Source organism: Wyeomyia smithii, chromosome 3, assembly GCF_029784165.1.
Source record: "Wyeomyia smithii strain HCP4-BCI-WySm-NY-G18 chromosome 3, ASM2978416v1, whole genome shotgun sequence".
Lineage (NCBI taxonomy): Eukaryota > Metazoa > Arthropoda > Insecta > Diptera > Culicidae > Wyeomyia > Wyeomyia smithii.
In genome coordinates this window covers 263,088,041-263,103,182 of record NC_073696.1, presented here as the reverse complement: position 1 = coordinate 263,103,182, position 15,142 = coordinate 263,088,041, and the positions used below count along the sequence as shown (strand labels likewise).

At 42.9% G+C, this 15,142-nt stretch overlaps 4 protein-coding genes across 10 annotated transcripts; 2 read left to right on the top strand and 2 right to left on the bottom strand.

The window, feature by feature from the left end:
- The first annotated feature begins 1,220 nt into the window (after nucleotides 1–1,220).
- LOC129727824 (U6 snRNA-associated Sm-like protein LSm3) lies at nucleotides 1,221–1,896 on the top strand. The gene is made up of 3 exons (XM_055686034.1): nucleotides 1,221–1,417; nucleotides 1,481–1,588; nucleotides 1,643–1,896. The coding sequence occupies exons 1-3, from the start codon at nucleotides 1,400–1,402 to the stop codon at nucleotides 1,820–1,822; spliced, it is 306 nt and encodes a 101-aa protein (XP_055542009.1). The 5' UTR covers nucleotides 1,221–1,399; the 3' UTR covers nucleotides 1,823–1,896.
- On the bottom strand, nucleotides 1,874–3,434 carry LOC129727821 (glyoxylate reductase/hydroxypyruvate reductase). Of its 5 annotated transcripts, none has more exons than XM_055686029.1 (4): nucleotides 3,183–3,433; nucleotides 2,935–3,102; nucleotides 2,706–2,873; nucleotides 1,874–2,645 (listed from the first exon to the last, which is right to left on the bottom strand). In XM_055686029.1, exons 2-4 carry the CDS (start codon nucleotides 3,000–3,002, stop codon nucleotides 1,916–1,918), a joined length of 966 nt encoding a protein of 321 aa, XP_055542004.1. In that variant the 5' UTR covers nucleotides 3,003–3,102; nucleotides 3,183–3,433; the 3' UTR covers nucleotides 1,874–1,915. The 5 variants fall into 5 exon arrangements, with proteins under 5 accessions (XP_055542004.1, XP_055542005.1, XP_055542006.1 ...); XM_055686030.1 differs by having other exon boundaries at nucleotides 2,935–3,087; XM_055686031.1 differs by having other exon boundaries at nucleotides 3,187–3,433.
- LOC129727823 (UPF0235 protein C15orf40 homolog) lies at nucleotides 3,382–4,332 on the top strand. Its single transcript, XM_055686033.1, has 2 exons — nucleotides 3,382–3,798; nucleotides 4,040–4,332. Exons 1-2 carry the CDS (start codon nucleotides 3,567–3,569, stop codon nucleotides 4,231–4,233), a joined length of 426 nt encoding a protein of 141 aa, XP_055542008.1. The 5' UTR covers nucleotides 3,382–3,566; the 3' UTR covers nucleotides 4,234–4,332.
- On the bottom strand, nucleotides 4,241–11,306 carry LOC129727820 (Golgi-specific brefeldin A-resistance guanine nucleotide exchange factor 1). Of its 3 annotated transcripts, none has more exons than XM_055686026.1 (11): nucleotides 10,961–11,306; nucleotides 9,196–10,873; nucleotides 8,647–9,137; nucleotides 8,376–8,584; nucleotides 7,831–8,322; nucleotides 6,352–7,777; nucleotides 6,194–6,289; nucleotides 5,858–6,127; nucleotides 5,683–5,797; nucleotides 4,872–5,627; nucleotides 4,241–4,724 (listed from the first exon to the last, which is right to left on the bottom strand). In XM_055686026.1, the coding sequence occupies exons 1-11, from the start codon at nucleotides 11,060–11,062 to the stop codon at nucleotides 4,705–4,707; spliced, it is 5,655 nt and encodes a 1,884-aa protein (XP_055542001.1). In that variant the 5' UTR covers nucleotides 11,063–11,306; the 3' UTR covers nucleotides 4,241–4,704. The 3 variants fall into 3 exon arrangements, with proteins under 3 accessions (XP_055542001.1, XP_055542002.1, XP_055542000.1); XM_055686027.1 differs by having other exon boundaries at nucleotides 4,241–4,721; XM_055686025.1 differs by having other exon boundaries at nucleotides 4,241–5,627.
- Nucleotides 11,307–15,142: the final 3,836 nt, after the last annotated feature.

The following is a 15,142-nucleotide window of genomic DNA, read 5'->3' as shown; positions in this document are numbered from 1 at the left end:
GTAGAATTTTCAAGAACTTCGGCAAACAAAATGTCAATACACGCTTGTTTACGGTAGATCGATGTATTTGCTGATTGTTTGTCGGAAGATATTGCTGACATTTGTCAAAAACTTCGCTGAGCTCGATCAGCTGTTGGGAAGTTTGCCGAGATAAATTAAGGTGAAACGGGACGTGGTTGCGATCAACTCGAATTTTGCAATCTAATTTTTACTTGATTTATGAAGACTACGTACATGAAACTTTGATCAATTGTTTTCACAACTGTTGCATGCCTGAAGTAGCAATTTGAGTGCTGTTTATTTAGTGGAAGCCGAATTTTTTACGCTCAAACCACAAAAGTAAAAGAACTCTAAACTCAAAATTGTATCCAGCTTTTTACGCGCCATAACGGCGGACGCTGTAATGCAAAGTTCGTAATAATTTACCCACCCTTTTGACAACTCTGCTTACGTCAGTTTGAAGTCTTCATATATTTTATCAAAAGAGAAATATATCTGGCAACATTTGTGGTGCCAATTTTACAGAAATCACAAATCTGACGTAAGAAGAGAGGTTCGCATATTACGAACACGCATTATAGCGACCGCCATTATGGTGCGTAAAAAGCTGGATAGGAAAAGACCACAATCCCGTTTCACCTTAAGTGTGTATGAGTACGACAATAACGAATATAACACGATCTATTCCCTTTGTGGAAAACTGGGACGAATAACTTCATATACCGAGTTGTGCACATTGAGAACCACGTGTTGTGGTATTCACTAATGATAAAAAAATATCGTAAGAAGGAAAGCAAAGAGAGTGCACCAACACCGATTCTTTTTTATTCGCATACTGACGGCGATATCAACGATATCAACGCATCTTAGGCTTGCTTTATATGTATTAAAAATCGCTAGAGGTGATTTTTTTCCACCGCTGGTCTCTAGATCAATCTGATTTTGTTGAGCTGTCTTTTGCATTTTTAATGCCGAATGTATTATGAAACCGTAAATTTTTATCTATATTATGTATGAGTAGAAAATTGTATTCATGAGTAGAAAATTTGGCTTTTTCTGAGAATCATTGCAAGCTTCGCCCTTCTGATGATTTACTGATTGAAGTTGCTGCCGGGTCATGAGCACCTCTATTATTTTGCGATATAAATGACAATTCTTGCTGTCAGAAACATCAGAAACCGCAAAAAAACAATCGAGCAGAAATACTTCAATAGCAAACATCGAGCAGTTTTTGTTGACGCCTTGACGCGTGCTGAGGCTATACGCGCCTTGAGGAAACGAAGGAAACACCAAAAAAAAAAAAACATACAATCGTGATTTATACTGCGATTCTTTTAAACGTTTACTTCATTCATTGAACTGAATTGATTATAATATTATATTTATAAAAAAAAAAACAATGGCCGAAGAGGAACAGGTTTGAGTTATTTTACAACCCTTTCTTTTTGTATTAATAATAAAAATTGTATTTTATGCATAGATGCCAATCATTCCGGTGAAGGAGCCCTTGGATTTGATTCGCCTCAGTTTGGATGAGAAAATCTACGTTAAAATGCGAAACGAACGTGAGCTGAGAGGACGTCTACACGTAAGTATTAATGAATGCAATACGATTTAATTTTGTCACTGCTTTAAACCGTAGGCGTTTGACCAACATCTGAACATGGTACTGGGAGATGCAGAGGAAACGGTAACAACGGTGGAAATCGACGAAGAAACCTACGAAGAGGTGTACAAGACTACGAAGCGCACCATTCCTATGCTGTTCGTTCGAGGGGATGGCGTCATCCTTGTTTCCCCGCCGATGCGCGTAGGTAGCTAAGCCCCAGAAGTTCGGATCGTTACACGTAAGACACTAATAAATTACATGCTCTCAACGGATTGAACATTGCTTAACTTTATTGATCGAGCGTTTTTAAAGTTCCGAAATCATTTTAACACCCTTCAACCCGGCAAGGATGTTGCAAGCAGTTATGCGAGACATCTCGGTACGCGTTTCCACGTCGGCACTGGCTATGTGAGGCAGAACGACAACGTTGCTCATCTGTAGCAGTGGACTGTCCAAGGGAAGCGGTTCTGGAGTCGTTACATCTAAACCGGCAGCTCGAATCTTGCCTGCCTTCAGGGCATGTATCAGATCGTGTTGCTCAACAATTCCTCCCCGGCTTGTGTTCACTAGAATGGTCGAAGGCTTCATTCTAGAAAAGACGGAATCATTAAACAGATTGGCCGTCTCCGTGTTGTACGAGCAGCATATGATGATGAAATCGCTTGTCTCAATAAGATCATCGAAGGGAACCTGGCTAGCTCCAAGCTCGTCTGCTGTCATGCACTTATCCGATCGGCTGGTAAACTGGATTCGCAGTGGTTTGAAAGGAGCTAACCGTTTGGCAACCTCCTGTCCGATGCGACCGAATCCAAGAATACCGACGACAGAATTTTTTATACCCGAACCGCACATCCACATCGGTGACCAGCTCTTCCAACCGCCGTTGTGAACTTCCTTGTTAGCTTCGAACAATCTTCTGGTAGTCGCAAGCAGTAACGCCACCGTAAGCTCAGCAGTCGCATCCGTTAGCACGTCCGGTGTGTAACCGATACGAATACCTCGCTCGCGACATTGCTTCACATCGATGTGGTCAAAGCTAGCCAAAGAGGAAGTCTAGGATTAGTAAATATAGCAAAATTGTTTAATTAATCCATACCCAACCGAAATGGTAGACACGACCTTCAGGCTTGGTCCAGCCTGATCCAGTAGTTCTTTGTCGATTCGATCGTTTAGGGAGCAGAAAATTGCATCCTTTCCAGCGACATTTCTGAGGAACTCATCACGCGGAACCGGATAACCTTCATCCCAGATTGAAAGGTCACACCTGTTTCGATAGGTTGGCTGGGATACAATATAGAAGCACCAAAAAAACGTACAATACTCACTCCTCTTTCAGCAGATCCAACCCAATGCGGGGATAATCGTTTCGGGTAATGTAAACCTTGGGCTTCATGTTGAAATAGCAGTACGTCCTGTGACTGATTTGCAATGCTATCGGTGGCGGAGCTTCGGTAGCCACTAACCAAGGATGACGAGCGCTGCTCGGAATGACACTACTGCTGTTCACAATCACGTTTGACACTGTCCGTAGGACGCGTGGACGGAAGAAGATATTCATTCTATATGTACTTACCTACCGTGTATGTATTGATAACAAGGGAACGCGTCAGCTGATTTTGGAACAATGCAGTGTAGGGTTTGAGAGAATTTTGCTCAAAGATTTATCTTGCTTATCTGACTATTGGAGTAGCACCGATGGGTCGAATTCGATGGCTACAGCTGGGTTTGCCTTTGTGTTTATTGTATAAACTATTATTTTTATGATTGATTTGTAAAATGATTGCAACACATCGACAAACCGATGTGTGTATTGATTCGAGCAAAAAGTGCTCGAAAAATACACCACAAAGCAATGCTAAAAATATGTAAAGCAACGTAAACAAAACATGAACTGATTTCAACCGGTAATCGTGGTTTAATTGTGCAGTTTCTTTTATCAGAATACCCTTCGCAAGGTATGAAAATATTGCAGCTTTTCCGCGACATGTCCAGTAAGTCGAAAGCATCGAAAACTGCGAAAAATGCCGGTAAGCAGGTTGGAACTACGGCTGCTGCAGCACAACAGACACAAGGACCGGTCTACGTAGATCCCAAAACAGGAGCTGTGATGATCAAGATTCAGGCAAAGCCGGGAGCCAAGTTTAACGGAATAACTGATATCCACGAAGATGGTGTTGGAGTACAGATTGGTAAGTTTGTTTTGTGTTTTGATCACCGAAGAAGTTTTGAAGAAAACTCGTCTTGGAGTTGACAGGACCCTCAGATTAGAAGCCATTTTTTAATTCAAAAACTAAAAATTGTCTCAATAACTAAATACTCGTTACATACCTGCAAAAATATAGCACAGACAACATAGATAGACGTCTACTGTTGTACTATTTACTATAATAAAAATAACAATAATTATCCAATGTTTTTTCCGATATCAAGCTGCTCCACCAATCGACGGCGAAGCCAACACCGAACTAGTCAAATACCTGGCTAAGTTGCTGGAACTGCGCAAAAGTGACGTCAGTTTGGACAAGGGCTCCAAGTCCCGCCAGAAAACGGTGGTACTGGAGAAAGGATGCCGCACCCCGGAACAGGTGCTGGAGTGTTTTCGGAAGGAAGCTCAACAAACGTAATCCGTCGGTTTTAGCTACATACTTTTTCTTTTATTTTCCTCACATTCTACGTGTATATTTATACTTTTTCCTCCAACGAATAAAATCATTGTAAAACGACTGCTTAGTGCACATAACTCTAAAAAAATATTAACAAAAAGAATACCTCTCTACAAGTCTGGGGTCTGTCTTTGAACCCTAGCCAACATTTATGTCTCTTCCTTCTTCCTTTCACATTTGTATAGAATGGATAATAGTTTTATAGTAGATATCAACAGTTTCATCAAGTGGTACTTAATACAAATGTGAAGAACATCTACTTAATTGTCCGATGTTTAGCTCAGCGGGAATAGGATCAGAATTCCATCTATGCTTTCTATCATATGTTTGTTCTTAGCTAAACGCAAACGTTCGTTTTTTTTTCTAATAGTTTTTTCACTAACTATACTTTAAATTATAACCGTTATGAGAAATGCCCCGTTCTCGTATTCCTTAGTCTTCGTCGGATTCTGCTGATTTGCGACCATATGAAATATCCAGTGAAAGCATGCAAGGAATGTGAAGAGAAGAGAAAAGTACGCATTAGAAGCATGTTCCCTTCGGTCGTCCGCTTTCTATCGCTGCATTGGCCTATGGTTCACCGAACAAAAATTCCGAACCTGGCGGTATCCGTCCCGTTCCGAATTGGATCGTGCTGAAGTAGTTGGTGGATTGCATCACATTTGGCGGCGGCTGAGGCGTTGTTTCGGCCTGCGCTTGACTGGGTGCCGGCGCCGCTGTACCGTTCGCATTTTGCTCGAGCTGCAGCGTTAGATTGTACGGATCCTTGATGTAGTCGCTGTAAATATCCGCACCTTCCGGCGGATTCGCAGTAGGTTGCACGAACATGGGCGCGAAGCTTTGGGCAATGCCGATTGGTACGTTATTGAGAGAAGGGTATTGATTTTTCGCCAGCAGATGGCTTAGCGGAACCGGTGATTGTTGGGTTTGCTCGGGTAAGTTCTGCTCGGGTCTTTGGTCGGACTCAGGCAGTTGTTCCGATATGAAGGGTGGCGGGGATGGGGTGATTGGCAGCTCGATGATGTTGGAATAGCGATTCATGTCTGCCGCTTGGAGTTCCTGCGGTTCTGGGGAGAAAGTTGCTGCCTCAGTTGTTAGAGGTGGATCGGATTGCGCTATTAGCGCGGGGACAGGCGCATCTAACGGAATTTGCGGTATTATTGGCGGGTGGCTTATGGTTGTATTATTGATCAGTAGATTGTTCGCTCCGGTCGCTACACGCACACCTTCCATTGGAGAACTCGAAAGGATTTGTGGGGTTGATTGCGTGGTATTTGTTGGCGCAGAAATCGGCACAGGTGATGACGGTGCCATTGATACTGCTGCGACTGTAAAATTGGGTTTCGAATCCGAGGCTAGAAGATTTATTCATTAATGTTGGCTTAATTTACACAAAATTAAAAAACTCACGGTCGGTTTTAAAAAGTTCATCTTTGAGATGGGGCAAAAATCCGGAAATACGCTGCCATGTTACATCCCATAATGTAGAATGTGTCACTCCGTCACTATTGTGGAACACACAAACCTGTAACGCAAAAAAGTGCGGTTTTACTCGCTAAACTTAAACGTGAACTAAAGCGCTTACCGAATGCATGACCAGCAGCATATTTTTTAAACTTTCTAGCACCGCTTCGTACAGCATGTCGGATCCGATTTTCATAAAACGTTCGAAATATTCCAGAATCTCCAGCCACAGGTCGTTGAAACCTGGCAGAGCGATCAGAGGCGTAAGGTGATGCAGAAATACCTTGGACATGATAGTGGCAGTTCTCATGCGGGATTCCTCCAGCAAGCCGGCATCTGCCGGTTTTGCTGGCTTCTCACCGAGCAGCTCGGATAGCAGGGGAAATAAAACCTGAATAAACGCAAAGTACCGAGGATTAGCGATCGGATATTGTCTTGAATTGAATATCAGACTTACCTGTTTGAAACAACCAGCCCACTCCAATCCGGTAAGGGTTTGCAGATCCTGTACCAGTAAAGCCCGTTGAAGACAGGTGATTGCACTCGTTCGAACCTTTACAAAAAAAATAAACTGAACAATCATAAACCATTTTTAAACAAATAAACCTTACTAACCTGCCGACGCTGATCGGTCGCCAACCGAGCAATTCCCTGCAACAGTGGACACCAGCCTTGGGACCACAGAGCAGAGCACTGCGGCAGCGAACCACCTTCTTCGGCCCACCAGCGGAAAATTTGTGCCGTTCGAGTGTGCAACGTGTGCATCAAATCTAGCAGCTGGATCGAGATGGACTGATAAGCCTCCGGAAGATCCTCGGTCTCGCTGTCGCTGCTGTCGTTTTTGCGATTTCGATTGCGGGAATTTTTCCCGCTGCCCGCACCACGCTGCCTGCGTCGTTTCGAGCTGCCATCATTCATAGATGCCTCCACGAAAGTGCGAATGCAGCGAACACAACTCTCGAAATTGTACGGAGTTATGTGAGCCACATTCCGGACGATGAACGCCAAACTTTCCCAGCACTTCACCAATGCAAAAGGAGAATGCTCAAGCAGCTTGCAGCGATACTGGATCGAGTGTTTCGGCGACGACGATCGGGACGACACAATGTCTGCGTCCTTGTTAACCAGGATCCAGTTATCACCGGTGGGACTGATTAATGGGGTGCATGTATTTGAAGAGTTCTTTATGGTGTTGATTTCTGAATCAGAAATGTAACCTCGATCGGGGAGTCCAGAATCTTCCTCGCTACTGAGGGCACCATCAGATTTTGCGCCGGAAATAGAGGGTGCCTCGTCGTACTCTGGCGGCATAGCACCTGCTCCAACGCACTCTAGAATGGTGAACACTATTATCCAGTCAGTTTCGGAGTGTATGTTCTGTGCGCTGGTCTTCAGCAGTTCGTACATGCCGATCGAAATCGGCTTTGATATTGACAAAATAACCGCTGGCTTCAGCATTAGCAGCATGCGAAGGCTCTGGAGAATCGTAGAGCAAATTTCTTCGTTGCGCATAAGGTAAATGGCCAGCTTTAACAATGCAACAGTGGTTCTCTGCAGCAGGTTCGTATAATCGTACGTGGAAGAGCCTATCAGCAGAAGATACAGCTGATCTTGGCATGACTTCCAGAGAGGAAGTAAACGATCTCTGTTCTGGATCAAAATCTTCACCAAAAGCTCCAGCAGAAATACTACCGTATTTTCAGCGTAGGGGAGTCCAACTGATTTGTGGCTCTCGGGAGGCTTCATCATTCCCAGTAGATTGTTAACAAGCTCTACCAGCGATTCAAACTGGAGAAATTTGGACTCGTTCACGATCTGCTCGATTTGGCACTCCTTTATGCAACGTTTGGACAGCTTAATGATTTCCTGTTCTTCGTAAGAGGGCTGCCTTTGGCTGTCGTTGCTCAGGTACGAGTACAAACTGCTCAGCAGGCTAGTGTCCGTTTTCGGCAGCTGATTTCGATCGCGAACAAGAACCACCTTTCCACCGGCTTCACAAAAGTCCTCGGCTTCCATGAGACTTTTCGGCAGAAGTTTGAGCCTATAAGAACTGTGTGACTTAATAGTTCAATCAATTACCTCAATTCCACTCACCTAAATAGTTGCAAAACGACATCCACGATGTGCTTCCATCCTTCCCTCATGCAATCACCGTGATCGTGAATCAATGCGAACACCGTTCTCATCGCTAGCTGTGCTTTCGCATTCTGTCCAAACATGACGTTGGTCGTGATCTCGTGTGCATCGGCCGGAGGATTCAGCAAACTGGTAAACTTGCACAAAGTCAGCACCAGCGCGTCAAAATCACCGTGCAGATCGTAGTGCGAAGCGATCACCGCCGATTTTATAAATCCGTTCATAGCTTTCTGGTAAAGCTGCGTGTTGTCGGGACTTTTATCGAAAATGAAACTCAGCGCTGCCAGCGTTGAGCCCTGAATGATGCGGAACAGTTCCCGATCGTGGTTTGGGCTAAACACGTGCTGAAATACGCCATCCTTAGTGGCACCGCGACGCAGTAAAACCTTCCACAAGTAATTCTCGCGAACCACGCCTGTTTGCTCAGCTGGCATGACGATTTCCTCGTTTCTAAAGAAGTTGCATTTAGCGCAAGGCATAATCAAAATTTCGGAAAACCTCACCTGATAGAATGGTACACATTGATAAGCATCTGCTGGTCAAAATCAGAATTTCCATTCAACCCTCGCAGATTCTTCAAGAAATCGTCCACCGTCATTGGCACATTCAACCGCTTTGCATTGTAATTATGCTGATCCATGTTCAGCATTATGATGGCATATGCAAGCCGAAAGGCTGCATCCGTATTTGCGAACGGTTCGTTGTTACATTTCTATCAAAAGAATTAAGAAAAAACAATATATTTTGCAAATTTAAAAACAAAAAATTACTCACATGCCAGTGATCGGCAAAATGCTCCATCACCAGGAAAATCAACGGAGCCTCCCCGGGCAGTCGGAACGTCTCCAGGTATAATCTCAACGCTTGATCGATGGTTAGCCCGGCGAAATCGAACGACTTTACAAACACCTCCAGTATTCGACTTTCGACGTTCTTCTTTTTGCTTATATATTCCCCGATCATCTTCTTGTCCAGACCGGAGTTCTCCCGTAAAAAGTGAGCGATCTCGAGCGGATCCAGTGTTGCATTTAGCAAACCGTTTTCCTGCAAAAACAGAATTCCCTTCTCCGGTCGCTGGTTGAACAGATCCGTGCCCTGCGTGAGCAAACGTTTCTTTTTCTTGATGGCGGCCAGTTCCTCCTGGCTGAGCACGGGTGCGCTTTTGGCAACCTCCGGTCGAACGATCTGCCGCAAACGGTCCTCGTTCTGACTAGACTTTAGGTATTTGTTGATGCTTTCTACGACTACGTCGCTAACGTCGGGATCTACAACGGTATGGAATTGATTAAAGACCTTACAAGCTAAAAGTACAACACAACCTACCCTGGGCTCCGCTAGCGGAGCTGAGATCTAGCGATGCAGTCGTTTCCAACACAATTCTATCTACGCTGGAGTTGTTTCGCGAGTGACGAATGTAAGTTGTTTTTTCGCCATTTTTAGCCTGCACACAGTTGCGTTCGATTGCGCCGATTATCGTCAGCAGGGCGTCCAACGAAAGCGTGTGAACGCTGTAGATCGAATGCGTTGCCGATAGGGTATTCTTCGATAGCAGTTTGGTCAAGTCGTCGAAAAGATTCGAACAGTACAGATCGCAATCGTAGTTGATGTAAAGTTCTGCCGCGAAGCCCGGTATTCGCCACAACTGCAGAAGATTGTCCAGAGCAAGTTCCCGCGCTTCGTACAGAATGCGCGGGTTTTCATTCACGATCAGATCGGCCAGCTTGGTCAGGTAATACTCGAGTTGAAACTTTAGCTGGGAGCGCAATGATTCAAACAACAGAAAGCAAAGCTGCAAGTCGGCAGCGAAAATTGATATGCGTTCTGTCGCTAACAGTGCGAACAGATTCTTGCACAAATCATCTCTAACGATGGCCAAAAGTGAATCGTATTTTCCTATACTATCCGCCCCGACTTCAAACGTTACAGTCAGCAGCGTTAGACCCATATGGATCATCACATCTGTGTTTTGTTTGTCCAGTGGATTGCACAAAGATATAAGAAAGAGGAACAACTCTCTAATGCACGGTAATCCATAAGGGAGGTGTGGAGATGTGCTGGAAACTTGTTCGTCCTGCTGGTGAGTGAAACGCACTCCTACGGAATTTACGAAAGACTCTGCTGGGGAATCCTCTACTTCTGGATGTTGCACCGCATCTTGGGTTGGATCCTGAGTCTCTGTATCCTCTACGATAGGGTCTTGTTTCAAATCTAGACTGCTTTTTGGGGTTTGCGAAATCGTTCCTTGCATATCTACGATCGGCCCGGCTGGTGTTGCCGGAGTAGTCGACAGTGGATGGGGCTTCAAGCCTTTTGGGGCATTATTAACTACCGGAGTTGTTGGTTCCACTTCCGTTTGATTGCTATCCTCGCTGGTTACAATTTTTGGATTAGCTGCCAGAGGTTTAAGTTCAACTTTACTGTTTTTTCTCTTTTTGCTAGATTGATCTATTGAGCTGGAACGCATTTTCAGCGACCTAAGGTTAAAATTACCACCTTCCACAAACTGTGGCAGTCGCATAAAAAGCAGCAAAACGATATCGCGTAACGCATTTTCTGCCGTCTTTCGAACCAATTCATTGAGTCGTGGTTCGAAGCACAAACGGAAGCAGCTCAGTATGATGTCGCATACACTTTCATTGGATAGAGCGCTTCCTTCCGGGCTTAAGACCAGTGTTCGTAATACTTGCACAATCTTCATTAGCACGACCCCGTCGGATGTTTGATCGGTTCCTACAAACCGTGCGTGTGTCACGGCATCGGCGATTCTTTCCACCGTTGCGGCCAGCGTCGAATGGGTTGGGTCAATCAATCCGTAGGAAAGGAATTTATTAACTGCTGACAGCGCCAAGCTGGTTACTGGCCCAGTGGTTTCCTCCGAGCGAATAACCTCTAGAAACGGTCCCAAAAACACTCCCGGTTCAACTAAGCGTAAATCTTCCACCTGTAGCAGCTTTTCCTTTAAATCATGGAAATTTTTCAGCAGCACATCCTTTTCGTCATCCTAAAAACACGAATATCGTAATTTCAGTACACTAAAATCGCATTGCAATCGTCATTGGTTAACCATATGCACCCAATTTTTACTGACCTGATAGGAATTGGAGCTCCACCGAGAGCCACGTCGCATCGCTGTCGTCAGGGTGGACATTTCGCCCCGAACAACGAAAATTCCGTTGCCTGGCGGAGACATTTCGGCCGCCGTTACCACTCCCGACGTTCGATGATCAGTTCCCGCAAGGGAAAAGTGCACAAATTTGTGAAAAAGTATCCGAACAATCACTTTTCACTCCGTTCAGTTCAACTTCCAACTCACAGCAATGACGTTTATTGTATTTTCTCTTCATTTGAAGTATACGACATTTGTTTTCCACCTTCCCTCGAGCTTTACCCTCACCCCGTCCAAAGCAAACCGAAAAACCCACAAACGCAGTTGACCTCTGCTGGTCAGAGCCGCCAGACTTTATTTTGAAAAATCTGTATGCACCCGTGAAAAAATCTGTATTTTTCTGTATTTTGTTCGTGTGCCTACAAGTGCTCTGATTTGGGGTAACTGGGCTTGGCATCCAACCCTAAACTTCGCCTGAAACCGTAAAAAGGTTGGGTAAAATTCTTGAAAGAAAACTAAGGTCTATAAGCGTGTTTTTTCCTATGAAAGCAATCGAATCAGGTATTTTTGTTCCAAAGCTTTCCCGCTTAGCCAAATGTTAGATGTCCAGAAGAAATAAGAAAGGCAATTTCTCGCTAAGTCAATGCCGGACGCCCAGCAAAAGTCGAACAGAAGTAATAGAAGGGCAAAAAAAGAGCGTTGGTTGTCGTCAACGCAAATACAATATAAATACAATCAGCCGCAAATATTCTACGTTGGTCGAAGAAACAGATTTTAAAGCCTGCTCGCACCAATACGAATTTCCATTTCTGTCAGACTGCTTGTGAGAACCGAGAAATCAATGCAAATATATTGCTTTCTTTTTCTCTCACATAAACAATCCACGAGACAGTTACGATCAACTGATTTCCGTTTTTTTCTTCAACTAATATTTACTTAATATTACTTCAGATTATTTTTCTCCGACATTACAAGATTCTGTATTCGGTCGGTGGGGTTTTGCAAATTGAAAAACAACAACAACAAACATACAAGCAGTTAAACGCCACCCGTGGATTGCCTTATGCGAATCGGCCAGTATGACCGCTATTTGGGAAATGCATTCGAACAAATGAAAACTGATGCTCGGATCTGTTCGGGTGAAATGTTTGTGAGACCGACCTACCAGTTCTTTAGTTCGAACACTTTGAAATTCTGTACAAATCTGTATTAAAAGTCAAAATTCTGTATTAATTTTGTATTCTGTATCATTTCTGTAACGTGGTCAAAAAATCTGTATAATACAGAAAAATCTGTTTACTTGGCAGCCCTGCTGCTGGTTGAGTTTCTGATTGAGGGGTCCTCAGATGGAAGAAGTACTGAGAAGTAATGAAAGATTTTTTTGTATATTGCGTACTGTGATTACACCTCATAGTTTTCTCGAGTACAATGTGGACTTCAATGACCATCAAATTTGCTGTGCACTGTTAAATTTTAGTAGAAACGGTTGCAGAAATGTTTGTTCCCGTTTTTTATGTTTCGCAAAGTACACTTCCGAAGAATATTCTATTTTCCTAAGTTTTTTTTAGAGTTTCGCATAAAATGATTCTGATAAAAAGGGGATTTCCTCTTATTCATTTATTAGTTCTTTACAAAGTAATAAAAACTATTTCAAAAACAAAATGAATACAATTTAATATTCCAAAATATATTAATACTACCGAAACTATAGACATTATAAAATGTTAAAAACTTAGTTTCAAATTAAGTATTACTCAATCAGGGGATATGATTCTGTAGTTAAGCCGTAGTCGTGGCACAACCAACTAATTCTGGCGGTCCAGAATTTGCCGTTTTATAATATTTTGATGAGAAATTTTCGTTTGTAGACATGTCCATCGAAAATTTGTGTCTCCAGTTTTCCAGTTTTAACTACCAACGCAGGAGTCGCATGAACATGATCATCACAAGTCAGAGTACAGGTCAAAATAAAATATTTTTACACAAGCTACATCTTATGAGATACAAGCCCCTTTAGGCTTTTATTCGGCTCCTAGCTGTGGTGTAATAATAAGGCCCAGTAAAGGCCGAGTCCGATTGATAAAGATATATAATCAATATAACTTCTCCTCCGGAGTGGAGAGTTCTATCGAACACCAATACTGTAACGCAAAGGAGGAATAAAACCCGCTGCGCGGGGCTGACTCAGTCAGTTTGGTTTTGGATCAAGTAACAAGTGTTTAATAAGTGGTTTTTATCCGAACTCCTACTAAGTGGTACTAAGGTACATAATAAGTGGCGACGAAGAGAAGAAATAGTTTTTCGGTTCGCGTGTGTAGTAAAAAGTAAGAAAAAGTGGTACAAAGTGCACAAAAGAAAATTAAAAAAAAAAAAAGCGATCGAAGGTCGAAAAGGTCAGTAATTATTAAACTGATCCTTTTGTAAAAGTGCTATTTTTCTCAAAATCCTAAAGCCGTTGATTCCAAAGGGAAATCGGTTTTGGTTTTGTCCGCGGAGACAAAGGTCTTTTGAGTGGTAAATTCGAAAAAAAGTCTTACAATTAAATAAAAAAGCAATTGTGCTGGAAAAAGAGAATAAGCTTCGGGGAAAAGCAAGTGATTTAATGATAAAAAGGAAGTGTTAAAAAAAAAATTTATGATAAAGCGACAGTGTGAGGAATTTTAAATTTCGACAAAAAAAAAATTAAATAAAAAGCAAAATCAATAGTTAAAAGTGTAGTAAAGTGCAAGCGAAAAAAAAAATACTATAGCGAGATTGATTTTTTAGTATCTCGTTTAGCGCGAGATTTTGAACGTAGTTCTGCACCGTTGTGATTAACGGTTTTTTCTGCAAAACTTTTCAACGTTCAATTTTTAGGGTTTCGAATACCACGAGCCTAGTTGAAATTCAAATTCGCTAAAGTGTTTTTTATTCATTTCCTAGCCGAAATAAACGTTTACTCCAACGGGAGGAAGCGTTTTTTTGTGTCATCGCTCTGTGGCTGCTGTGGCTGGGGAATTGTTCTTTTGCTTTGCGTTGTGGTTGCTGCTTGCTGCTTGCTGTGCGTGGTGCTGTGGACTACGCGCTAATACGGTAGCGCAATTGTTGGATCGTTTGGTGAAACATTGTCAACAGGCGACGGTGATTGGCGTCTTTGCTTCAGCATTGCATTGGTGTGGAGCGTACGGTCGTGCGTGATACATCAGCAGGGAGTATTTTACACGGCATTTGGTAAGCGACGAAATTTTTTCATTGTTCCTTGGCAAATTCATAGCGAATATATTCATCCTGTGCAGGTTTGGCTTCGAATATAGTGGGCACGATAGAGCCCTATATTCCGGGAGCATCTTTTTCAAACTATGTTGAACGGTTAGGTTTAATGTTCCAATATAATAACGTCCCTGAGAACTCTCAAAAGGCGCTATTTATTACTCTCAGCGGATCGGCAGTTTTTGAGGAGCTTAAACTTTTGTATCCTGCTAGGGATTTATCGACTCTACAGTATAATGAGATAATTAAAAAACTTAAAGAGCGGTTTGACAAAAAGGAATCAGACTTGATACAGCGGTTTAAATTTTATAACCGGGTTCAGGGAGCGGACGAAACCGCTGAAAATTTTGTTCTGGCAGTAAAACTGCAAGCTGAATTTTGCGAATTTGGCGAATTTAAAGATACCGCCATTAGGGATAAACTCCTAATGGGGGTTTATGATAACGGCCTACAACAAAAAATGCTAGGAGAAGAAAATCTTACGTTGGCAACGGCTGAAAGGATGATAATTAATTGGGAGCTGGCGGGTTCCAGAGCAAAGATGATTGGGTGCAAAAATGAACAAATTGCATCGGTAAAACATAGATTGGGGCGTAGAGATAGGTTCGAGAGTAATACTCAGCAGAGAGACAGAAGTAGAAGTAGAAGTAGGAGCAAATCGGGTATGCGGTATGGATTGCGAAACAGAAGTGCGAGTGGTAGTAAGGACAGAAACAGAAGTAGCTCTAGGCAGAGGCGGTTTGGATTTAAAAAAAATTTGACTTGCTATTATTGCGGCAAATCTGGGCATATTTTAAAAAAATGTTTTAAATATATCAACAGTCAGAGGAAACCAACGGTTAGATTTGCGGATGAGCTGCGACCGGGCTGTAGTGCAAGCAATAATCTAGAGCAACTTTTTAGTAGATTGAAGCC